The sequence below is a fragment of the Mauremys reevesii genome, linkage group 1 (genome assembly GCF_016161935.1).
Source record: "Mauremys reevesii isolate NIE-2019 linkage group 1, ASM1616193v1, whole genome shotgun sequence".
NCBI classification, from domain to species: Eukaryota; Metazoa; Chordata; order Testudines; family Geoemydidae; genus Mauremys; species Mauremys reevesii.
In genome coordinates, this window is record NC_052623.1 from 19075426 (window position 1) to 19101237 (window position 25812).

The 25812-nt window shown below is 43.7% G+C and overlaps 1 protein-coding gene across 3 annotated transcripts in view; it reads left to right on the plus strand.

Moving 5' to 3' along the window:
* DGAT2 (diacylglycerol O-acyltransferase 2) overlaps positions 1 to 6170 on the plus strand; it is a 37450-nt gene extending 31280 nt beyond the window's left edge. For all 3 annotated transcript variants that reach the window (XM_039539683.1, XM_039539699.1, XM_039539692.1), the window contains 3 exons: positions 1913 to 2087; positions 3215 to 3417; positions 4658 to 6170. In XM_039539683.1, the coding sequence (XP_039395617.1) occupies positions 1913 to 2087; positions 3215 to 3417; positions 4658 to 4812 (533 nt within the window). In that variant the 3' untranslated portion in view covers positions 4813 to 6170. The remainder of the gene's footprint in view (positions 1 to 1912; positions 2088 to 3214; positions 3418 to 4657) is intronic.
* Positions 6171 to 25812: the final 19642 nt, after the last annotated feature.

A 25812-nucleotide genomic window follows, 5' to 3' on the forward strand; every position in this document is an offset into this window, starting at 1 on the left:
CAGTCTGCTCAGGTGCTTTTATCTTGTCCTTTTTTTCAGAGGGCTAGCTCCAAGCACTGCAGTGAAGTGTGTGTGTGTGTGTGTGTGTGTGTGTGTGTGTGTGTGTGTACCCCCACACACACCAGTAGAGTGCACACAAACAGACCATGTCAGGCACTGTAGGGTAGAGTCACACAATGGCTTGCTACCAAGGAGGGATGGTCTCTTGCTAACCTGCATGTCAGGCGCTACTTAGCTACCTACCACAGACAGACTAGGTAATGGTATTATTTCAGCTTGCAGCTGTTCCATAAAATGCTTTTCCCCTTCAAAAGGAAGCTGTCTCTCTGTTTAGATGGGGCTGGGGGAATTAACCAGTGAAATTGCTCTTCCTATGTTGCACTAACACATCTCATTCATTCCAATCTTTAAATCATGTATGTTGTAGGTTCTAGTGAGAAAGCGGTCACTGATATCAGGAAAGTACGAGTCATTTGACTGTGTATTGTGTTTTAGTGTATCTGCAACTTAATTTAGGAACAAGGACACTTTTTTCTAGGCTGTTCATGTTTGTGAGAATAACCTTACCATAAAATCCCCTGTATTTCAGGAACCTGAGAATATACTGCATTTATTTGGCATTTGTCAATTAAGTGATATTTAATAAAGCTGGAAAATAAATCCCCCTTTTCTACTTCTGATTGGAATTTTAAGCCCCTTGGAGCCAAGCCTGGCACTAACTCCGTAAAGCATTATGCCCCCGTAGGGCTGTATAATGGATGGTATTCACCTACTCTCCTGCAGACTGAACCCTCATCTTTGCCAGCACTGGGTTCTTAGGACAATTATGCTGCAGTACTGAAGGCAGCACCAGAATACTTTTTCACCATACATCCTTTCTAGTTTGAGAGCAGAACAGAAAGTGTCTAACTTGCTTTAACTTCTAGCACTCTCCACTTTAGAAAAATGCGCTAGTTCTTTGGCTAATTGACACTGGAATAAAGAGATCCCAGTGTGAAGGTGCACTGTGCATTTCTTGCTTTCGTGTTGCATTCTGGGGTAGAAAGCATCTTTCCAGGGAAATGAGATTTCTTTCCCCACTATTTCCTGTCTCTCTTCATGGTTTCACACTCTGTCCCCCCAGCAAAAACCATTACACATCCATTACAATATTCAGAAAATCCTGCTAAATTGACTGAGCACTCACACTTACTGAAGGGAGAAAGTTTAAAACTACTGTTGTGGCTACAAAATTCAGGGGCAGGATTTCTCCCTTAAATCAGACCTATGGCTCTTAGACAAATGGGCATTCATCTCTGAGTGCAGAAGTGAGCCCTTGTGTGCTAGCAGTTCCAGCACTATGCCAGTGAGCAATATACCAACTGATAGGGTGAAGTTCAGTGCCCACACACCTGAGCAATTATGTCCTATAATAGCAAAAGGCTGGTGGGATTAGGGGCCTTGTACTGATGTAAGACTAGTGCCGCATCTATAGGTTTTTAGGCCTGGCTTTTTAAAGGTATTTGGGCATTGCTGTGCATCAATGGAACTTAGATGCTTAATTGCTTAAATCCCTTTTGAAAATGAGATTTAGGTTTCTAAATCACTTAGGTGTTGCAGTGTTGAGCTCAGCATACCCATGTGGCTTTAAAAATCTTTAGAGTTCATTTTGGCCCGTGGGGATTTCCTTTCTAAGCTAGAGGATGGTTGGCCTATTTAGGACCATCCAGCTGGTCTATAACAGCTGGAATTGAATAAGTGCCATCTCACCCTCGGGGATGGGGGGGGGGAGATGCTCTTTAAAAGCTGGGGATTGTGCAGCACTTTGTGTTTTTCAAAACCAAATGTCTCTCCTTACCCACTCATCTTCTGCACTGCAAACGTCAAGTCTTCAGTAATTCCTAGCCAGATTTTTCTCTCCTGGAATGCTCAGGTATCTGTCCTGTGAACCGCGACAGCATAGATTACATCCTGTCCAAGAACGGCAGTGGAAATGCAATTGTCATTGTGGTTGGAGGAGCTGCGGAGTCCCTGAACTGCATGCCAGGGAAGAACTCGGTGACTCTGAAAAATCGGAAGGGATTTGTGAAGCTGGCTCTACGACACGGGTAAAGGAGAAATCCACTCTAATCCATAACACTTCAATTTCCAGCACATCTGTGGGAGTAGATTTATAACAGCCCCCCCTTACGCTCTTCCTCAGTCATTACACGAAGCAATGAACTCCTTGGATTCACTCTTCCCTTCTGAGACATTTGCACTCTTCCCATATTCTATATGCCTGATTTCAGGCAAGAAGCAGCTCTCATGCCTTTCCCTTTGTGGCTGTGTGTACATGGAACAGTTTGCTGTAGAAGGAACTGGCCTAAGGTAGTGGAGATCTTTTGCTTGTGCCATCTTCCTTTGTTCTTGGTGCAAAAGCTGTTTTATATTAAAGCATCTACAGTTGCCACTGTGCCATCTGCACAAATGCAGTAAGACTGTGCTGTTCCAAAGCCTATATTGTCCTTTACTTTGTTCCACTTCCACAGTATTGTTCTGCCCAACCCTGAAATAGGAACCAGATTAACTGTGTGTGCACACCTATATGAAACTGGCAGTTCAGGTGCTTGCTTCAGTCCTGCCCATGCAGCTCTGGTTGTGTATGTGATTGGTGGATAGCTCACCTTTTTTCTGATTTGGGGGTTGTATTATGGTAATGCCTAGTTGTCCCTAGCTGAGATCATTGCGCTAGGCATGCTGTCCACTGTACATATACATGGGCAGTCCCAGCCCCATAGATCTTGCAATTTGAAGAGACAAGACAAAGCGTGGGATTTCCCCCTGTTTTTTCTCCTTCCTTATGGAGGAGAAACGGATTAAACGATTGGCCCAAGGAATCTGTAGCAGAGCCTAGGAATTGAACCCGGATCTTCTGAGTCTGTCTGCCTGCCTTAATCACAATCCCATCCTCCCTCTCTAGTTTAGACTCTGTCTTCTGATGATTTGTACAACTGACCGGGGCACCCACTGGAGCGTATTGCATATTGCAAACCATAGTAGCTCCTAGCAATAGTGAAGGCTCGTTTTTGGATGTTGCAGGCAAAGTTGCAGTAAATACAGTGTGCAGAAAATCAGCTGGAGCCTCTTCTGCTGCTCTTCTTTGTTCAGGCATGTGTCTGTTTGGCATTGAGCCTAGAAGCTGATTTCCAGCCTCTGGAAGGTTTTGACTCGCATCTTGTTTCTTTCTTTGTAGAGCGGATTTGGTCCCGGTGTATTCGTTTGGCGAGAACGATGTTTACAAGCAGGTGATCTTCGAGGAGGGCTCCTGGGGAAGATGGGTCCAGAAGAAGTTTCAGAAACACATTGGTTTTGCTCCATGCATATTCCATGGCCGTGGCCTTTTCTCTTCCAACACCTGGGGATTGGTACCTTATTCCAAGCCCATCACCACTGTTGGTAGGCACTGGGTTTGAACATGTACATGACATACAGCACCGCACTGTTCTATTGGGCTGGAGAAGAGGCTGGTTTAGTAGACTGTGCTGAGGTTAGGATAACTAGACTCCCTGGATCGAAAGGCTCAGATTCAAGCAGGGTGAACTGAGCCTTTTATCCTTTCTTGCAGTGACCATGTTGGTTTAGCAGAAGTTGTTTCACTGGGTTGCTCTCTGGAATCCAGATCTGTGTCCGGATCCCATTCCAGACTGAGTGTTCTGGCACTGAGCCCCCTCTTTGTTCTTGCCTCCCAAAGCACCAAGCTTTTCAGAAAGGAAAAACAGCCCAGTTCTATGCAGGGTTTCTCTTACTGTAGCTGGTATGTCAGTCTCTAATTCATCAGTTTTAAAAATTACAGCAGTTACTTGGACCTACCAGAAACTGAGACTCTGGAAGTCATCTTACAGGATCCATAGTGAATGGAAAAATCCATCCTATGGCAATTGCCTAAGCTCTGCAGACAGTCCAAAGTTATCAGTTTCCCTACTGCCCCCTTTCTCTCCACGTGGATCCTATGTGAATATCTTATTTACAGTATTGTAAGGCAGCATCTCCCTTTGACCCAGATAAGAACAGCACATGAACCAATAGCCAACACAGCAGAGTTGAGAAGATCAATATATTTGGCATGGACGGACCACCCAGGAAGAGTTCAGTGAGCTAGAATTTACCTTTTCAGCACAGGGTAATGCATAAGCTGCACTACCCCAGGCATTGCACCAGGAGGCACTGTATTCCTGAGACATCCGGTTAAGATACTACCCCTTCAAGAGTAAGGAGGAGGAATTGTAAGTTACTGCTGGTCTGTAACAGCAGAAGTTGCTACACCCTCTGGTGCATTGGCAGCAAAATTTGCACTGGTATAACTTTTGATTCTGCTACAACTACTGTAATTGACTACTAATGACATGCTCTGCACCACTGGAAACCAGGGATTGTGCTGGTGTGACTTGCACTCTGACACAGAGCTCGCTGAAGGCAGTGTGAATCTTTCCAATAATTGCAATGGGCTTGGGATAACCCCCTTAGTATGTTAAATTGTTCTGTTGCAAGCCCAGGGCATCTACATCTGGGGCTGCACAAGTGTAGCTACACCATTGCAAAACTCCACCATAGATAGGAGTCTAGACAATGCAGAAACCTCAGACCCTCTATTGGGAGAGAAACGGTCTAATGTTCTGGATTTTGTTTTTCATTTCAGTTGGGGAGCCTATCACCATTCCTAAAGTTGACCATCCGAGCCAGAGGGAGATAGACTTTTATCACAGCATGTATGTGAGCTCTCTGATTAGACTCTTTGACAAGTACAAGACTAAATTTGGCCTGCCAGAGACTGAGGTTTTGGACATCAACTGAGAGAACAACGTTTGACCTGGTGGTGACCTGCTCGAAATCAGAGTTGGAGATGTCTCCAGAAGTCCACATTGTTTTTGTTCTATAAAGCTGAAAGCATGTGTGGATGGGTGTCTGTTTTTAAAGGAAAAAAAGTTGTTAAACTAGTCAAATGTTAGACCTTTTTAAAAATAAAAAAAATCTTGCTTCAGATACATCCCATTACAAATTGCTATCGCTATCAAGAAGAACACTACAATTTCCCACAGCTGTGGGAATGAGGACAGAGGAAAACATGATTCCCAGTGTAATCTGCTATACAATATTTCTGATGGCCAATGATGGACTTTAAATATTCCCACTGCTACAGATTCTTACCAGCAGTGGCAGATTCTGCTGGGAGAGTAGGGTCCATTTATTTTGCAACCCAAAGAAAGCACTTATTTGATTTGATAGTGACCCCGGTATTGTAGCTACATTGCACAAGAACTGCTTTTAGATGTCGTTACATAGCACAAGGGCGTTTCTGGTTGGGAAAAGCCCCTTCTGAAAGCACAAACAATGCAATTTGATGGTTGGGCCCTGTTTTTATAGCTTCTGGTGTGCATGGGGTTGGAAACCAAAAACTTGTAACTCCAATAGACCATGTTATTTCCATGCAGTATATAGTATATTTGGCACCCTATTTTTTAATTTTTGAATGTCTTTATAAACAGATCTGACTTTAGATGGTACTTGAATGTGTGTTGTATGAGAATGTTGGAAGCGCTCAGTATTAGCCAGCAATACTTTAAACAAACTCTAGAAGTATTGGGAGGTGCAATTTTTATGTGAATGTAACAATGGCCCTGATCCTGCAAACACTCAGGGATGTGCAGCAGGGTGAATGCGACGGGGCTGTTCATGTGCATGAAGTGATGCATGTGTTTGCAAGATCAGGGTCCACATGTAAAGTTGGGAATGAATTCTGCTGTTCAAAGATGAGTTTATAAAAAAATTATAATATATTCCATGCTGTGAATGTAAGGAAGTAGCCTTTCTGCACAGGATATACGTTTATTGACTGTTTTTTAAATGTTTGTTTATAAAATGTTTACATGGATGTTGACACTGATGCTTATAGTGAGATGTATTATTCAGAAGTGTGTGTGTGTGCGTGTGTGATTTAAAATGTTGCACTACTGCATGTGTAACCTGCCTTCTTCAACAGTTAATTGTTGAATGTATTGAAGCTCTGAAATGTGCCTTTGTATTATGCAAGAGGACAGTCCTGGAATCTTGCATCACAACTAAATGTTTCTCCTTTCCTATTTGATGGAATATTGTACCATATCCAAACTTTTTGTACAAATTTATAGAAATAAATTTGAGCAAAAATAGTTCATACCCTCTTCTCCTGCGCCATGGCTCTCTTCTGCATCGTACAGATGTGTAACAAGGTTCCTTAAATGTTATCTGTGGTTATTTGGTTTATTTTATTTAGACTGTGTTGCAAGTGCTCCTCCAACACACTCTGGGTGCATGTGCATTAGGGTAATGACAGCCTACAGATTAACCAATAGTAAATCTTTAACTCTTCCCCTCTGAACCTCTCAGAAATTAAGCACTTACTTCCCAGAGATCCTTCATGAGACCCAGGTTTGGAATGCAGCCTTGAAAAGTGCTGAAACTCTGCTTGTGAGAATCTTACACATCATTTACTACAAGTAGTGTTCTTATGGGTGCTCCACTGTAGGGGTTTCTGCAACCCTGCGCTGCTGATCAGAGAACTTTTGGTGCATGTCCTGCTCCTCATGTGCAAACCCACCTCAGTTCCTTCTCAACCACCCTTGGCTAGAGATGGAGCTATAGCTGTCCAGTGGTGGCTCACTAATGCTTTTAGAATAGCTAATTTTTAGCTTCCCTGGAAGCCTCTTTTCTTTCTTTACTTTGTTTACATTTTATTTTGGACATTGCCTTTTTAATAAACTTTTGTCTTTTGCCAACCCCTTGGTATGCCCAAGCCTCCTCTTCTCCCTCCCGGCTTCAAAAAGTGTCTCAGTTGCAAGGAATCTATCCCGGTGACTGACGGACACTCCAAGTGCATTCACTGCCTGGGAGAGAAACATTCCACAGAAGTGTGGCTTGTGTCAGCAACTGAAGCCCAGATCCACAGAAGACAGAACTGAAGCTCAAACTCCTACTCAAGGAGTCAGCCCTTCGACTTCCTGAGTCCCAGCGGGAGCCCTCACCACAAGGAAGGTGAGCGAGTGCAGACTCCCACGAGCCACTCACACAAGACCTCTAAGGCGAGGCCCAGGAGTCCCCATAGAGAGCCCCAATTGAACTGAATTATCTCCACCTCGATCAGTGTCATTGGTACTGACAGAACTGAACCCATCTAAATCTGGTACCCAGGGCACATGTGGTACCAGACCAACAGAGCTAGTTCCTCTCAATGCCCAACATGTACAAATTACAATGCACATACATACACCTAACATATAGAGCTATAATAATTTTATCCTGGACATTGAAGATGGTTGCGGTGAGCCCTTGAACTCCTAGAGTTATAGTCTCTTGCCTGAATGACCTATCAGACAAGTAGCCCAGCCGTGAGAGCCAAGCTGTCATACAGCCAGTGGGAATGGGTGGTCTGTCAAGAATACCTTGAGTTGGGCATGAAGTTCAAAGCAATATGCCCTCTGACAGCTGTCAGACCTTCTTGTGGAGCAATAGTGACATGCTGGCTCCCCATCTCATTACAAAGAGTGGAAAAGCTGCTGGAGTTCAAGGGTTGAGCTTTTATAAAGTTTACAGCCCTGTCCTGCATCTCTTTCCACTTGGTGGGTGTGCTTCCGGCAGCAAGTGCTTTCCTATGTATACTGCAATGCCCCTGCATTGCATTGGGAGCGACTGCTCCGCTATGTGTCACTATGCTTACCAGTCATTGGTTTTGTGCCATCGGTGCAGATGCCAATACATCCTGACCCAATGATACCATGTTTTTGTGAAGTTGTCAAGCAACCAGAAAATCTCCTTCGCTGGTCTGGTAGGCAGCAACTGGAAAAACAATGTCCTCCTGTATTGCACCTTTGTAAATATACCACATGTACACAAGAAGGTGAGCTAAGCCTGCTGTGTCCATGGATTCGTCCAGCTGCGGAGCAAAGTACTGGCTACTAGTGATTGAGTTAGGACACCAAAGGCCATGTCATCAATTCAGCGAGCCGCTGTTACTTGATGATGGCAGGAACTGAATGAATTTTGGGGCACAGTGCTTACCATGGCTGCAGCCACAAGCAGTAGTAGTTCCTCTGCTACGGTGAGATTTTTCTGATTTCACAATACTGTAACTTACTAAATATGGTGCTTCGAGGGCCTTAATATTGTCAGCAGCAGCGGAGCACAAAACTTGCTTGTTTGTCCGCTTGAAAAATCCTGGTGGTTTGGCCTTGTGGTGCTCCTGTTTTTGTTCCCAAATGTCTGCATAGAAGAGATGGTTTTAGGCTGTTATTCGACAGAACTACACTACATCCCACACTCTGCGGCTGAGGGATTCATTGTCTCCAGTCCAAGTAAATCCCATGTTGATGTACTTTGTCATTTATGTCTTTGATATAGATCCTGTTTTGTGACTGGTGTCGGTATTTCACATCACAGGCTGAGATCTGTACATTGTGTCAGTAGTCGGCGTCTCACCGGTGATTTCAAGAAGTTCACAGATCTTGGCAAAACAAATGTCATCACTTCACTGCTCAACACTGATCTCTTGTGTGTTCTTACAGCTAAAGAGAGGTAGTGTTAAGTATGTCCACATTTCACTGTTATGGACAGATGCAGTTATAGTGCAACCCTCAAGTTTTCTAGCAACATCACCAACTCAGCTAGAGCCTGTGTGCGAATGACCTGCCCAAAGTCTCAGATCTGGGATTAGGATGCTGAAGCTCTTGGCTTCAAGCCCCAACCCTGAGGCCTGGCTGGTCCTCTGTGTACTTGGTTCAAGAGATACTCCATTACCAAGGCTCTGAACAGGGAGAAGTCAAGCTCCTGATTAATTGCATTGAAATTCCAAAGCAGGGAACAAACAAAACTATTCCCAGGTATGAGAACTGCTTAGGAATGCTGGAATAGCTGGAGGAGAGCTGTCATGAACATACAGCTAAGGGTAGCATAAAATCCCTTTTTACCCTCTAAAGGGTTAATTCCTCTTTTACCTGTAAAGGGTTAAGAAGCTCAAGTACCTGGCTGGCACCTGATCCAAAGAACCAATAAGGAGACAAGATGCTTTCAAATGGGGGTGGGGGGGAAGGCTTTTGTTCTGTCCCTGGCCGGAGCAAGATCAAAGAAGCAAGCAACCCAACTCCTATAGAGTTAGTAAGTATTTAGCAAGGAAATGTGTTAGATTTACTTTTTGGCTTGTGAATTTTCTGGGTGGAGAGGGAGGGTATTCCTGGGTTTCTTTTTGTAACTTTAAAGTTTTGCCCAGAGGGAAACCCTCTGTGTTTTGAATCTGATTGCCTGTGAGATCATCTTCCATTCTAATCTCACAGAGGTACTTCTTTCACCCTTTTTCTTTAATTACAATTCTTCTTTTAAGAACCTGATTGGTTTTTCATTGTTTTAAGATCCAAGGGTTTGGGTCTGTGTTCACCTGTACCAATTGGTGAGGATATATTCTCAAGCCTCCCCAGGAAAGGGGGATTGTTCTCAAGCCTGCTCAGGAAAAGGGGTGTAGGGGCTTGGGGGGATATTTGGGGAAAGTAGGGCTCCAAGTGGCCCTCCCTAAGTGTTTGTTTAAATCACTTGGTGGTGGCAGTGTTTCCTAATCCAAGGTATAAGGAAGGATTTGTGCCTTGGGGAGTTTTTAACTTAAGCTTATGGGGTCTTTCATGGAGGTCCCCATGTCTGTACCCTAGAGTTCAGAGTGGGGAGGGAACCCTGACAGGAGCATTTAACCAGCCAGGAGGGAGTCCAGTGAAAGCTCAGTAGGCAGGTGCTAAAAAGGAGCCTTTTCCCCCTAGGTCAGAGGTTCTCAACCTATTTACCATTGTAGGCTGCATATGCAGCTCTCTGTGATGTGAGCCATAGCTACCCTGTATACTACATATAGTACTGTATGGCCCTGAGGCTGTCACATGGGCTGCAGCTGGGTGCTGATTGGGTCGCAAGCAGCCCATGGGCCACAGGTTGAGAACCACTGCCCTAGATGATTGGGAGCAAGAGACCAGACACCATATGTGTCACTCTGCTCTAAGAAGCAAACACGTGTTGTCTGTGAAGACAGTCTGATGGGGCAGTTGATTCCTCAAGGCTAATTCACAGTTAGGATCCTGGAATGTCTGAAATCACATTCCTTTCTGTCGGATTTACAGAAAATCTGTACTGGACCTGTGACAGGACTGAGTACTGGGGCTTATGGTTAACATCTGATCTGCCGCAGGGGTTCTCTGTTATAACGCATGCAGTGACGGGCCCCGGCGTCGCTACAATTTCGTTCTGGATCTGGGCTTTCCATTTCATATCCACCCCTGCTTCCTGTATCCTGGCAACAGAAACGGTCAGGGCTGGTAGCCTGATGGCTTCATGTACACAGAAGCAGGGAGCCAAGTGACTTATCAGTCAAGGATAGTAGTAGCTAAGGACCAGCCTGCTCACTTCCTCCTGCCTTACTGACAACAAAGGTGGGGAGGGATAACTCAGTGGTTTGAGCATTGGCCTCCTGAACCCAGGGTTGTGAGTTCAATCCTTGAGGGGCCACTTAAGGATCTGGGGCAAAAATCAGTCCTTGGTCCTGCTAGTGAAGGCAGGGGGCTGGACTCAATGACCTTTCAGGGTCCCTTCCATGTCTATGAGATAGATAGAAGATTATCAGTTCCAGTGTTTGCTTTGCTAATGAGCTCACCTTGCCCATGAGAGATGAGATGCTCCACCCCCTTAACATGGCTGCAGACAGATGTTGAAGAGAGGCCTTTTGGTGGCTCTGGATGGGAAGAAAGCACCATGTTGGGGCTGGTGAAACATGCTGCAGCTTCCTTCCTCCCTCCAGATTAGAGGCTGTACACCCGCACTCTGTGCAGACACCAAGGCCCCTAACCCTGATGGAAGCATCTGAAGGATGCTCCACAATGAATCTCACAGAATCCACCTCCCGTGGCTTTTACTCTGGGAAGATACAGGCTAGCTCTGCGCTATTGTAAGAGCTAAGTACTGCACCGGGACCTGGCGACCCAGCATTCTAGTGCCAGTTCTGACACTCACCTGCCTCCCATCTCTGGGCCTCCATGTCCTCCTCCCACTCGGTCTGGCTTGTCTATTTTAAGGGTAAGCTCTTTGGGGCAAGGGCTGGCTCTGACCACGCATTTGTACAGCCTCTAGCACAATGGGGCCCTGATCTCAGGGCTTCTGGGCACCACCCTCATACAAACAGTAGTAACTAGTATTGCTATATTGGTATCTGGTTTCCGATTAACCCCCAGTGCCTTCCATTATCACCTTATTTTCCTCTACTGCTTTATTAATTGTTACAGCAAACGTCTTAGTATTAAAGGGAAACTTCTTGGGCTCCCCCTCTCTCCCAGTGTGCTTCCCTTTCTCCAATCCACTGGGGCTAGATCTCCCCTCCAGGTCGTCTCAGAAATAATTGCTAAGATTATTTCTGCTTCTTCCTTTAGGTTAAGTGGAATCAAACCTTTCCGGTTTCGTTATGTCCCCATTCTCTCTCTGGTCTCTAATCTGTCCTTGAGTCTTCTCTGTCCCCTTTTAGTTGGGATTGCGTTCCTAAGCATTTCACCTTCTCATTGTCACCTGTTACTTGTTCACCCCCAGGGTTACAGCGGGCCTGGGTGGGGTTGTGTGGGACTCTTGGACCGGGATCAGAGCTACTGCCCCACACAGCACCCCAACCCTGCTCCAGTCCCCCATGGGCAGGTACAGCCCACTCACTGGTCCATCTGCACACACAGGGGAGCCCTAAATCTAGCTTTCCAGGATTCCAGCCCTGGCACAGCCCAGGTGCCATAGAGAGGCTGGGAGGAGCCGGGAGAAGCTGCAGGGGGTGTTGACCCTCCTCAGCTGGCCTCCCAGTGCCTGGTGGGGACAGACTCAGAGCTGGGCCAGCAGGGGGAGACAGGATGGGTATGGGAGGGAAGAGAGGCAGCACCATCAGAAAGGCACCACCCCTAGCATGCGCTCCAGGGACTCTCTGCACCCCCAGAGAGACCCCTTGGCCTCAACCCCACTGACTGTCACTACACCCCTGGCCCTAGAGAGACCCCCTTAGCTCCAACCACACTGACAGTCACTGCACTCCTGGCCCCAGAGAGACCCCTCAGCTCTAACTGCACTGACAGTCACTGCACCCCCAGCCTCAGTGAGAGACCCCCCCAATTCCACTGATTCTCATTGTGCCCATCAGTTCCCAATCCCCAGAGAGACCCTCCAACCCACTGAAGCTCACAGACTCCTTCCTCCCCAGTTCTCCATCCCCCCAACTCACAGGATGTATAGAATCATAGGACTGGAAGGGACCTTGAGAGGTCATCTAGTCCAGTCCCTGGCACTCATGGCAGGATTAAGTATTATCTAGACCATCCCTGATAGGTATTTGTCTAACCTGCTCTTAAAAATCTCCAATGACGGAGACTCCACAACCTCCCCAGGCAATTTATTCCAGTGCTTAACCACCCTGCCAGTTAGGAAGTTTTTCCTAATGTCCAACCTAAACCCTCCCTTGCTGCAATTTAAGCCCATTGCTTCTTGTCCTATCCTCAGAGGTTAAGAAGAACAATTTATGTATTTTATTTGAATAATTTGTATGAGGCCTGTTGCCTCATTTAAAAACAATATCAATATGCATCAATAGCTTCATGAGCTAAAAACTACATGCACTTACCTAGTATATGTATAAAGACATTGTGAAATGTCTGTAGCAAATGCATGAACATTTACTTCATGTGTGGGGCGGAGGGGGGGGGTATGCTTGATCCCAACCCTCTGGCTTTCAAACCACTTGAAACACTGGTTCACCCTTCTTACTAAGTAGCAGGCAGAACTTTCCATTGTCACCGCTTGCTTCTCATGTGCTTATTCAAAGTTTGCTCATCCCATTTTGCCACCTCATGTTAAAAGTGCAGTACCTCGGTTGGTGCCTGGCTCCTATACTCATGCCCTGAAGTTTCTTTAGTTATCGTGGGTAATGCTCTGCTCAGTTTTGCTTAGCTTTGTAAAAGCAGAACTATCCATTCTATGAGAGTGGTTGAAAGACTAGGCGGAATGGTCTTGTAGGTAAAGGGCAGACATGGGACGCCGGACTCCTGCATTCTATTCTTAGCTCTTCCACATCACTTAGCCCATCCGTGCCTCATAATAGGGGAGATGTAACCTTTATAATAGGGGAGATGTAACCCCTATTAACCTCTGTAATAGGGGAGCTGTAATCGTACCTACCTACAAGAGTGTTGTGAGAATGAACTCACTGATGTTTCCTAAGTGCTCTGAGATCCACAGGGTTATTATTATATTAACAAAAACAGGGAGACACTCAGGCTATTATATGCAAATATAGGAATAGCGAGTGATTTATTTATTTGGTCTTTACAGAAAGAATTGCCATCTCAGTTCTACCAAAAGAGACCAAATGGTAAGCATGTGCTGCCCCCCAGTGGTCAACCAGTGTAGTGCCACAATAGAATACCTGGGTTTGTGTTATGTTTTAGGAAAGGACTCAGTGGGAAATACCGGGAAGGTGTTGTTTGTATTTATTACATGTATTGCAGTAGCACTTAGGAGCCCCAATCACAAATGGGGACCCCACTGTGGCCGGTGTCTGACAAACACAACAAAAAGACAGTCCCTACCTTGTGCGTAAAAATGCGTTGTCATTATCGTCAACAGTGGGGCCAAAATAAGGAATTTCTACTAAGAGAACTCTTCTAATCGTCGCTCAGTAAAACTGTCCTTCAAAAAGCCTGTTCTGTGTGAGTCACCACACCTCAGTTTAACAGCATGATGGGGGCTATTGTAAAACAGCACCTTCTTACCCAGAAGACATGCCCCATGTCTGCATTCCAAGCCATATGTGCTTATTTGTCATTGAAGCAATTTTTTTAAAACTAATTTTTAGTCCTGTTAGCTCTGAAGTGTCAATTCAGCTCTGGGAGAGCAAGATGGCTTTGATTTTGTGGCCAGACCTCTATTGGAATAAGTATGTGGCTTGGGGGTGTGAAAAATCCACCCCCCCTGAGCAATACAGTTATACCAACCTAACCCCCATGTAGACAGCAGTGTGTCAATGGGAGGCTCTCCCCTCGGCTTGGTAGCATCTTCACTGAGGCGCTACAGCAGCGCAGCTCCATTGTTTTAAGTGTAGACTTGCCCTGACTCATGCATGGTTAAGAGAATCATTAATTAAATTCCAATTAGAATCTTAGAGGATAAATTTGCAAGGCATTTCTTTACTTGTAGACTGAGAAAATTTGATCTGGAGTCACAATAATCCAAGAATATAATTTTAATGAAATACTTTCCAAACACTTTAAAACGCTCTTACAAACCAACAGGTTTTTCTGATGTGAAGCAAGAGGTTCATGTGAAGGTTGGGTGTGTGTCATGATTGTTAAATGCATTGAGCAACTCCACCTCTCATTGAGTTCAATGGGATTTGTGGGCGCTCAGCACTTTGGAAAATCAGGCCATCTGCTTTTATTCAGCAGGACCCGTTTCATGAATTGAGTTTGGTTTGGATTTAGTGTCAGGAATCCCACAGAGCATCAGAGGTTACTTTTTCCAACAGAAGGTGTGTGAGGTGAGAAGGGGAAATTTAAACAAGCACCTAGATTCTTACTTCAACTGATGACTCATGGGACAAGATGAAGAGATCTTAGTTACAGATCATCATGTAAAAGCCATTAAAAACCAAGTCTCTCTGGTCTTGTAAAACATGATTTAATTCACACTGTAGGTTACAGTTGAAAATAGTGTTACCCCCTCTGCCAAGCGGGCTGATGTCAGAGTCTTGCAGGTCACTTTCTTGTTGGAGGAGAAATCAGCAACACAAAGTCTGGATATCTTTAGTGTCTCTTGTTTTCTTTACACTACATTTACCTGTCTCTGAACAGAGATGGTCACAAACAGCAGGCAGGCAATCCACTCTCTCAGAACTCTTAACTAAAACCCAGTTGCCCACTTTGCTCAAAGAATTGACTCTAGTTAGATTAAGGCCAAATGCCTCAGCTTCCCTCAAAAGAATTTCCATCACAAAACTATCAGCATGGACTGAGCATCACGTGTATGCTAAGAAAGGTAATAATTGGAGATATACCAATCTCCTAGAACTGGAAGGGACCTCAAAAGGTCATCGAGTCCAGCCCCCTGCCTTCACTAGTAGGACCAATTTTTGCCCCAGATCCCTAAGTGGCCTCCTCAAGGATTGAACTCACAACCCTGGGTTTAGCAGGCCAATGCTCAAACCACTGAGCTATCCCTAAAAGAACTTCTAAGGCTCTGTGTAATAATGTCATCTGGTGACTCTTGCCATTACAAATACCTTTTAAAAACAAATTGAAACTGATCCACAAATGCCAAGAAAACAGGTGTAAAAGATACCTCCAGCTATTCGTACCAAAACAAAAGACACAGTGTCTATGCCCAGGATTGTTTTGTTTTTTTTAGTAAAAGCTCCTATCACTCTAGTTTGCTCCTTTTCCATTAATCTTCTATTTTATAACATTCTGGCATGGTAAAGACTATGATTACATACACACAGCAGAACTGACACCTGCTAATGTGTAGGAATCTCTCACAAGGTTGGATGTATAGCTATAGAACTGCCAATCCTAAGCATTCAAAAATCAGGAGCCAGGCCTCAAAAACCCACGAGGCTGGCTTAAAAAATCATGAGATTTAAAAAAAAAAACATTTGGTTTTTTTAAATTCTTTATTCATTCCTTCTGGGCTTTTATGACTTTAGAGTTCATGTTTTCAAGCTTTTCTCTGTAATCTTGACAGCTAAATATCTACTTTTTTTTAACAAAAGCTAAAATTCTGATGTAGTCATGTGACTGCAAGAGCTACTGAATAGCACAAGAGTTGGCAGCACTGTGGCTACTTTAAACACAGGATTGAAGTGGACACTCATCATAGGGACACCACTGAGCAGCATGGTTTACCTTATCAGGGGAAGCAGAATAAGAGGCCGACACAGAGCTCACATTACTCCACCTTGTGGCTCTACAGGATAACAAAGATAGCTACATCATTCTGTTTGAGGGCTGTGCTGTGTTATGAAAGAGGCACTTGGTGGTTAACTGGGCTGTGTTGACCTGGCTAACTGGTGGTCTTGGCCTGTAGCTAATCTACTTCAATATTTCTGTCAGTTCACACACTGAGACATTTTCCAGAGAAAGTTACTGGATTCGTCCCTACTTCCTACTTCCCTTTGACTCTTAGAAGACACAGGGTAGGATAGGCCTTGAGTCTTCTTCAACCCAGGCTGATGTAGGAACTTCAGAAACTCATGCGCCAGACCTCAAATTCCATTTGTATAGCCTCCAAAAACTCAGTCACTCAGCCTTCCTGTGCACCTGCCTCAAATTCCCATCCTTGTCTCACCAAGGGGTCTCGGGGTCTGACATCTTTGCAGAGGCCAGGTCAGGCCAGGTCTACACTAAAAAGTTAGACTGACTGAGCTACGTAACTCAGGGTTGTGAAAGATCCACACCCCCGAGTGGCAGAGTTGAGCAGACCTAACCCCTAGTATAAGCAGTGCTAGATAGACAGAAGAATTCTTCAGTCAACTTAGCTACTACCTCTCGGGGAGGTGGATTAATTATAGCGACAGCAGAACCTCTCCCTTCTCTGTAGTAAGTGTCTGACTGGAGGGCTACAGAGATGCAGCTGCAGTGATTTAAGTGTAGACATATCCTCAGCAAGGACTGGGCTGGTATCCAGTGCTCTTCCCCTTGCTGAGTGTACTAGCCGCCATAGCAATAGCTCGGGAACACGGTCATTTATCATAGCATTGGGGTCCTTTGGGGAGAGTCGCCCTTGGGTTCTAATAATAGGCAGCAGGTTTAAAACAAACAAAAGGAAGTATCTCTTCACACAACACACAGTCAGTCTGTGGAAATCTTTGCCAGAGGATGTTGTAAAGGCCAAGACTATAACAGGGTTCAAAAAAGAACTAGATAAATTCATGGAGGACAGATCCATCAATGGCTATTAGCCAGGATGGGCAGGGATGGTGTCCCCAGCCTCTGTTTGCCAGAAGCTGGGAATGGGCGACAGGGGATGGTCACTTGGTGATTACCTGTTCTGTTCATTCTCTCTGGGGCACCTTGCATTGACCACTGTCAGAAGACAGGATACTGGGCTCGATGGACCTTTGGTCTGACCCAGTATGGACGTTCTTATAAGAACTATAATTTATTTTCCTCTGTGCATGAAATGCTCTTTGGAGTCAGATGAGCATGTTTGTGTGTGGATGCAGTGTTCTGCAAGCATTCTGAGAGCTTTACCTGACTGGATTTCTCTAGTGCAGACCACGCCTAAGTGACTGGCACAAAGTCACAAAAAGAGTCAGTGTCAGAGCTGAGATTAGAACGAAGAAATTGCTTGTTCTTAGTCCTTTGTCCAGAGCACTAAATCATGCTCTTCTCTAAATAAGATGCTCTGAAACTAAATAAACAGCTGATCCCAAAGGCAAATATTAAACGATGTCTTCCGCACCCCATGTGCTGAAACTAGCCAAGCATAACAGTTAAGCCCAGAGCATGTCTGTATAATAGATTTTCCTATTTGCCTGGAAAGTTTCTGCAACATATTGTTTTAAGAGAACTTGGAAGGTGCCAGTGAAAGGTTGACATCCAGCCCAACATCACCCAAGAGGACAAAAGCATGGAAATGAGCATTGTTGCAGCAGGAAGTTCTATAGAAGGGCACGCCCAGTTTGCTCCGCACAGCACGCAGAGAGGTCCCATCAGATAGAATTCAGCCCTGTGTAGACGGCCAGCATCTCTTCAGTTCCATGTAAGCCCTCAGGCATGTACCTCATTGAGTCCTACCATGTACAGCCCCCCAGGAATGTATAACCACTAGAACTGTGAGAAGGCAATTTAAGGAAAAATTCTCTCCCAACCCCAAATCTGGCGCTCCCTGCTGCTCTTTTGGATTCTCTGCTCTTTGGATCATGAAATGGGTTAACTGCTGATTTATTCAGTATGTTTAATTACCACGTTGAGCTGTATGTTCCATCCAATGGATCTCTGTATATTTACTAACGAGCTATTAATTTAGCACCATTTGTCCTGGAGCATCTTTAATGAATATCCAGAGTTAGGATGTCAGTTTTACACCTGATGCAAAATAGTGCCTTCCGCAGCACACAGCTCCTAAAGCCATGTTGTAGCCCCAGACCAAATGATGCCCCAGGTGAGGAGCATCTTCAGCACCCAACCCGCCACTTGTTAAACTTTTGAATGCCTTATTTTTTATTGCATTTGTAGCCCATTCCTTACTTTGATGCACGATTTGCATACATGATTTATCCCTGTCATATAAGATGATAAATGTGCATGTCAGAATATGTAAATCTGTATTTATTCATGCCATATATAAGAAAATAAAAAAAATCATTTCTTCTTATGGAAACTTTTTAATTTGAAGAATAACTTAAATGTACTAACATCAAGACATTGAACTGTGCACCAACACTGCATGGACCAGTATTAAAGAGTGTTACAGTAGGCGACAGCCTTAGAATGTTAACCCTAGTCCTTTAGTTCAAGAGGTCCCTTTTCTCACCTTTCCTCTCGCGAACTGAAGCACAGTGTCAGAGAGATCCAAAGACCAGCCAATGGCATTTTCAAGTAATAAAATAGCCAGCAATGTCAGTCTCTTCTTGGCCATCGTTGATTGAAGATATGTTTTAATGAGCCTGAACTTCGAAAAGCTGCACTCGCCACTCGCAACTGTGGCTGGCAGCGTGAGCAGATTCCTCAAAGCTATCCACACATTAGGAAAAGTGTCCTTCAGCTCTGCATCCTGAATGAATTGGAGAACTTGGAGTGGAGAGTGCTTCCCGTGTTGCAAAATGTGATGCATGTTGTCCAAGTCAACATAGAGATCTCATGCATCCGACGAAGTGGGTATTCACTCACGAAAGCTCATGCTCCAAAATGTCTGTTAGCCTATAAGGTGCCACAGGACTCTTTGCTGCTTTTATAGAGATCTTTCTTTATCATTGATGTCCAAACATTCCCCATGTGTCAGCATCTGGTGAAGGTCCATACAATTGTTCAAGACTGTTTTCCTGTCCACCAGAAGCTTACTAAGGTCATACAACTCCCCCAGGTCTTTTTGTGGTGCTTCATTTGTCTAAACCTTTCTTCAATGGACATTCAAGCAGTATCAATGAGCAAGCAAAAACCCTCCCTCTTGAATTTTATTTCCAAGCTTCACATCACCTCATCTCTGCCCTCATAACCAAACTCTCTCTTCTTCCGGTGAATACGAGTTTCTTTGAAGACAGACTCAACTCCTAAATTTTCTGCCATTTCTTTAGTACCAGCGATGGCCTTTTCAAATCCATTGTCTTTGTAGGCCACAACAAATTCAAGCAGCTTCTCATCAAAGTAGTAGTGGTTGCGATGTCCATCGGCTGAGTTTGTAATGCCTTCCTGAAAATGTTTATTTGGAATAGGATATCATGCCAAACCACAATTGAGACCAGAAATTTGAAGTCATTGTCTGTGAGGATCTTCCACCCGATAGTTGACGCTGAAAACAGGACGTATATCCTTTGCAATACAAAGAGATACTGAATTAAAAGATGATGCTGCATCTGACACAACCAGATTAAGGGAATGGCAGCCACAAGGCAAAGCTCTTGGATTCAGCACACGGATCCTTGTGCGGATGCCACTCTTTCTTCCCTTTATGTTCACGCCATTGTCATAACCTTGGCTGAAAAGCAGTTCTGAAGCTTTATTTTATTCTCATTCAAAGAGTTCATAAACAGTTCTGCTCGGCCTTTTCCAGCAGAGTCACCCACAGACTGGAAACAGATAAAGTGTTCCTTTACTTGAATACAGCCATCCTTGTCATCAACAAACCTTACTGTAAATACCATTTTTTCACTGTGACTAATGTCGGGAGTGCAGTCCATTATTGTGGTGTAGTACTTAGCTTTGCTGAGCTGCATCAATATGTTATCAAGCACCTTCCTTGCCATAACATCAATCAATTCATTTTGAATTGTTTTGCTGCAGGATTGGTCCATAGCTTCTTTATGAACTACTCGACGGAGGTGCTCACGAATGACATTGTCATATTTCCCAAAGAGCTCTACCAAACTGAGGAAATTATAGTTATGTTCAGCAAACAACTTACCCAACGAGTGCCAGAAAGCCAAATTTTTTTTTGCAAGGAAGAGAGTAATTAAGATGAGATGCTCAAGGATGTTCCTCCAGTGCTAGGTTTCTATATTAATAACGCGCTGGTTTTCTGCATCTGTGCATTTATTCAGCTTGATTCTGGACTCAAACTCCATCTATTTGGAGTAGGCTGTAAAATGACTGAATGACTTTTCATGTTGCTTCAGAGCATCAGCTAAATTATGCCAGTAATTGTAATTGGCACCTGACCAAAAGGACCAATAAGGAAAGAAGATACTTTCAAATCGGGGGGGAGGAGTTGTTTGTGCTCTCTTTGTTTGTTCCCTCTCTGGACGGAGAGAGAGACAAGGCAGGTAAAACCTCTCCTGAAAACAGGTGCCAACCAGGTTATTTGAACTTCTTAACCCCTTACAGGTAAAGTGATTCAGTACATCTGGCCAAGAGGGATTTTATATTACTACATACATAAAGGTTGTTACCCTTCCCTTTATATTTATGACAGTTCACGATATCGCAACTGGGCTCTCACTTCACTTCACTTTACTTCATTCTTATATCTCATTGACTGACTGGTTACTCCCTGCCCCTTATATACCCGTGAGGGCATGGCTGACAACATTCTAGGAGGTTCAAGGAAAATGTAGTTTTCAGAAAGTCTGGAAGGTCCCATGAGATTCTACAAAGGTCCAGAACATTTTACGAGGTTAGTGAAAATTGAATCCACATATGGAATACCTGAAACTTTTACTTCCAACATTCTATTTTCCCTTTTGTAGCTAATAACAAAAGCAACCCCTGGAGCCTGGCACTCCCCAAGCCCAGCACCCCAGATGGTCGCCTGAGTTGCCTGCTCCTAAATCCAGCCCTGGGTGTCCTCATCCAATACTGACTAGGGCTGATTCAGTTTCACTTGTGAAATCTGGTAAGATCACAACACATCAGTATATGACAACAGGACCTGTCATTTGCCCTGTGAGAAGACTGAAGATTTTTCAGTGTTTCTTGTTCTGAATGAAATGCGGGAGTTTTGTAGGATTCTTTAAGCATTAATTTTTTAAACTTTCCTGTGTGGGTTCTTTTTTGGTTTAACAATTATGAGAGAGAGCACACTTCTGAGTACTATCTTATAGCCTTCTTGTCACTTCTTAAAACAAAAATCCCTCAGAGACCTTCACATGACCATAAAACGGTCTGTGCTAACTGGAACAAACAAAATCCAGAATAACTGGCAATTCTCCAACCTAAATTAACATTACATTTCCGAAGGGAATTTTTTCAGGCTAGCACATGAGATGGTACCTGTTACATTTAACAAGCGGGTGAGGCTATCTTAACAAGTCTGAGTGCCAGACTGCCCGCTGGTGTCAACCCGCATCATAGCTCCATTGACTTCTGCCGATCTCTGAATCTAATGTCCCGAGCACTGAGGAGTGACCGAGCACATGAAAGCTCCTGGGTTTTCAACATTCCCCGTGTAGAACATTCTGATGACAACTCTTGAACGCTAGTATAATCCTGATCTACCTCCCACAATGCCCCAAGCTTTCCAGTAAAATAGGTCTGCCCACTATGGTGGACCAGCTCTCTAAAATGTTGTAGAATCATTCCAAATTTAGGAGGGTGGTTTCCTCCTTCATTAACAAATAATGCTGGAGAATAACTTTACTACCTTAAAAATATCAGCCCTGAAAAACTGAACTGCGTTGTACAGCTGCCGTGACGCCATGGTGATTTTACGTAACCTTTTATGTAACCCTTATGTGACACCGCATCACAATATGACAATGTTTTTTACGCAACCTCACCTCTCTGGAGGCCTGATCCAAAGCCCAAAGAAGCTACGAGGGGTCTTTCTGTTGACTTCAGTGAGTTTTAAATAAGGCTGTGTGTTACGATATGATCACTTTATACTGCAAACAAATTTCTCAGGCTACTCCAATTAAAACATTGATTTAACATTTTTAGGGTTCCAGAGAATTAATCTTGTTTAAAAAAGCAATAAACTTCATGAAGATACAAGGTTTATTCTGTGGTCTGTCACTTAGTTTTCTTATTTGTCTTGCAGCAATGTTTTGAGGATCCCAGCAGGGACCGATGCCCCATTGTGCATGCATGTAACAAAAAGATGGTCCCTACACCAAAGAGCTGAAAATCAAAGATATTCTTGAGCAACCTATCCAAGTTTGGAATAAGTCAGATTTTTACTTTTTGATGCAGTGCTCACGCTCTTGTGAGATACTGCTCTTCGGTTTAGTGGGACATCTCTCCACAGGTTTTTGTCTTTTATATTTTGTAAGAACCATAGACTTGTTCTGGGGCTATTGAAGGAGAGCTCTTCCATGCAAAATAACAGATACTTTATGTTCTAAAGCACTCAAAATCCCCTGGAAACTTGCTAGATAGCTGTGTGGTATTGTTATTTTATGTATAGTAATGTGATGGCTGGTGTGCATGTGTACCACTGCCCTCTACAGGTTGGAATTGGAATGGCTCAACTCTGTGCCAGGTATAATGCTATCTCTATCCATCTACCTTAGAGTTTTCTATAGCACCTATCATCATTGCTGACCTGGTCAGGTAGCTGTTAGCAGATGAAGATCTAAAGGAGACTCCTCTTTTAGATCAATGACAGGGACCTATGTTTCTGGAGCAGTATGATCTGACCTATCTTTCTAGTCTCACTGTGAAGTTCTGAGTGTGTGTGGTGTGCAGATTAATGACAACTGTGGAGTCCTCTGTGGTCTGAGGTTTGTTACAACATTTTAAAATCAAACCAGTAATCTTATGCTGTGATCTTGTCAGGTCTCAGAAATTCTCCCTATGCTAACGCTTCTAAAAGCCAGACCGATGCTTTTCTGAATGTTCCTAAATCAGATCATGGCTCTGGAAGTTGCAAGAACTGATACAAAGACACACGCCCAAGAATGCTGAGAGAGTAAACAAGGACTAATGGAGCATTTCCCATTAGGACTCTAATTTCAAGACAAGACAAAATCCAGAACCTCAAATCTGAAATGTTTTGGATTTCCAGGGGGTTTGGGATTCACTTTCTATGGGGGGAAGAATAGTTCAGTGGTTTGAGCATTGGCCTGCTAAACCCAGGGTTGTGAATTCAATCCTTGAGGGGGCCACTTAGGGATCTGGGGCTGGACTCAATGACCTTTCAAGGTCCCTTCCAGGTCTAGGAGATAGGTATATCAACAATTAAACAGGATCTCAACCTACCCCTACAGTTTTGGTTCCAGGTTGCATCTAAAACTGAAAAAGACCTATTTTCATCTTCAACTCTGTTACTGAAAATTATACTAGCTCATAGCTGTTTAGCAGCTTATGTGATATGAATTGGTGGTCCCTGTCCAGTTCCTGGTGGACACATGTTGACGTCACATAAATAATACTACCACAATTGTCATCTTGGTTGGTAGTTGCACCAGAGAAGCCAGGGTCTGAATGGGAATGGAGATTGAACTATTCTCTTACCCTTCAAGGTGGTCCATACAAGTCAGGCATGAAGCCATTGCCTGTACTGACTGTATTTATGAGGTATTGACAACCCCGAGCATTCAAAATTAATGAGTCAGGACTCAAAAATCCTGAAAACTGCTTAAAATCACCATTAAAAAATAATTTTGTGATCAAATCAAGAGAGTTGGCAACATTGTTTATGCTGTAGAAGAGTTTGGGCTGGATTATCAGAGGAACAGTCCCCTGGATTTGAACTGGAGTCATGGGTGATCAGCACCTCTAAAAAAGAAGGTTTCAGAGTGGTAGCTGTGTTAGTCTGTATCAGCAAAAACAATGAGGAGTCCTTGTGGCACCTTAGAGACTAACAAATTTATTTGGGCATAAGCTTTCATGGGCTAGAACCCACTTCATTACTTTTGAAGTGGTAAGAGAGTGGCCCGTTACAGACAGTTGACAAGAAGGCGTGAGTAACAGTAGGGAGAAATTAGTATTGGGGACATTAAGTTTAGGTTTTGTAATGACCCAACCACTCCCAGTCTTTATTCAGGCCTAATCTGATGGTATCCAGTTTGCAAATTAATTCCAGTTCTGCAGCTTCATATTGGAATCTGTTTTTTAAGTTTTTTTGTTGAAGAATTGCCACTTTTAGGTCTGTTATTGAGTGACCAGAGAGGTTGAAATGTTCTCCTACTGGTTTTTGAATGTTATGATTCCTGATGTCAGATTTGTATCCATTTATTCTTTTGCGTAGAGACTGTCTGGTTTGGCCAATGTACATAGCATGGGGGGCATTACTGGCACATGATGGCATATGTCACATCAGTAGATGTGCAGGTGAATGAGCTCCAGATGGTGTGGCTGATGTGGTTAGGTCCTCTGATGGTATCCCTTGAATAGATATGTGGACAGAGTTGGCACAGGGGTTTGTGGCAGGGTTTGGTTCCTGGGTTGGTGTTTGTGTTGTGTGCTTTGTAGTTGCTGGTGAGTGGTTGCTTTAGGTTTGAAAACCTAAACTTAATTTCCCCAATACTAATTTCTCCCTATTGTTACTCACACCTTCTTGTCAACTGTCTGTAATGGGCCACTCTTTTACCACTTCAGAAGTTATTTTTCCTCCCTTGGTATCCTGCTGTTAATTGATTTATCTCGTTAGACTGACCTCACACTTGGTAGAGCAACCCCCATCCTTTCATGTATTTATACCTGCTCCTGTATTTTTCACTTCATGCATCTGATAAAGTGGGTTCCCATGAAAGCTTATGCCCAAATAAATTTGTTAGTCTCTAAGGTGCCACAAGGACTCCTAGTTTTTCTAAAAAAGCAGTCCTTTCAGCATATAGGACTGTCTTCCAGATCAACAAATCAAACATGTCTTAACCAAAGAAGACATCTTTACTTTGGGAATTTATACTATTGCAAGAAAATGATCAGGTTAGAAGTGATTCTGAGGATAGTGTGTGTGAAAAAGGAATTAGAAAATATTCTGATAAATTACCAGTACGTTGTCCCATAGAAATTTAGGATTTTCCAGACAAATGAATACACAGGAGAACGTACAGGGCCAGATTTTCAGAACTCTGCATGTACTTTTTCCATGAGCAAACGTGTGTTTATTTGTGTGCCTAAATTGTGCATGCAGTTGTAGTGACTGCACATACAGTTGAGGGAACTGCATGTACAAATGGCTAGGGTAGGAATTAGACAGGATGCAATCACCCTGATTTGGAATTTGGCAAAAGCACTGTCATTAACACATCTAATCTTGCAAAAAATGCCATGGAATCTTGATACAATAAGTGGTCGGAGCTCCTGTTTTACATTTCATCTGAAAGCAGAGCATCCCCTAACAGCGTTGCTTTTGATTCAAGGCCACTGCACTGAAAGGGCATTGATATACTAATGATTCAGAAGAAAAATACATAATAAATCACCAACCACTTCTATCAATGCCTTCCTACTTCTTAGTGGCCCCCCATCCAGTTTCCTTGAGAAGTTTTTGAGATATCAAATATATTTTTTCTACAGAATGGTTTGTTCTATTCCATCAAAAATGCTTCTTAAAATTCTCCTAATAATCATTCTAATTCTTTCTCGGCCTTATTTTCCAAAAAGTGACTGGAAGAAATAGTTTCTGGCCAGCCTTAGCACTGAAATGAATAGCCTTCTTATCACGGGGATTTTGTGAGCT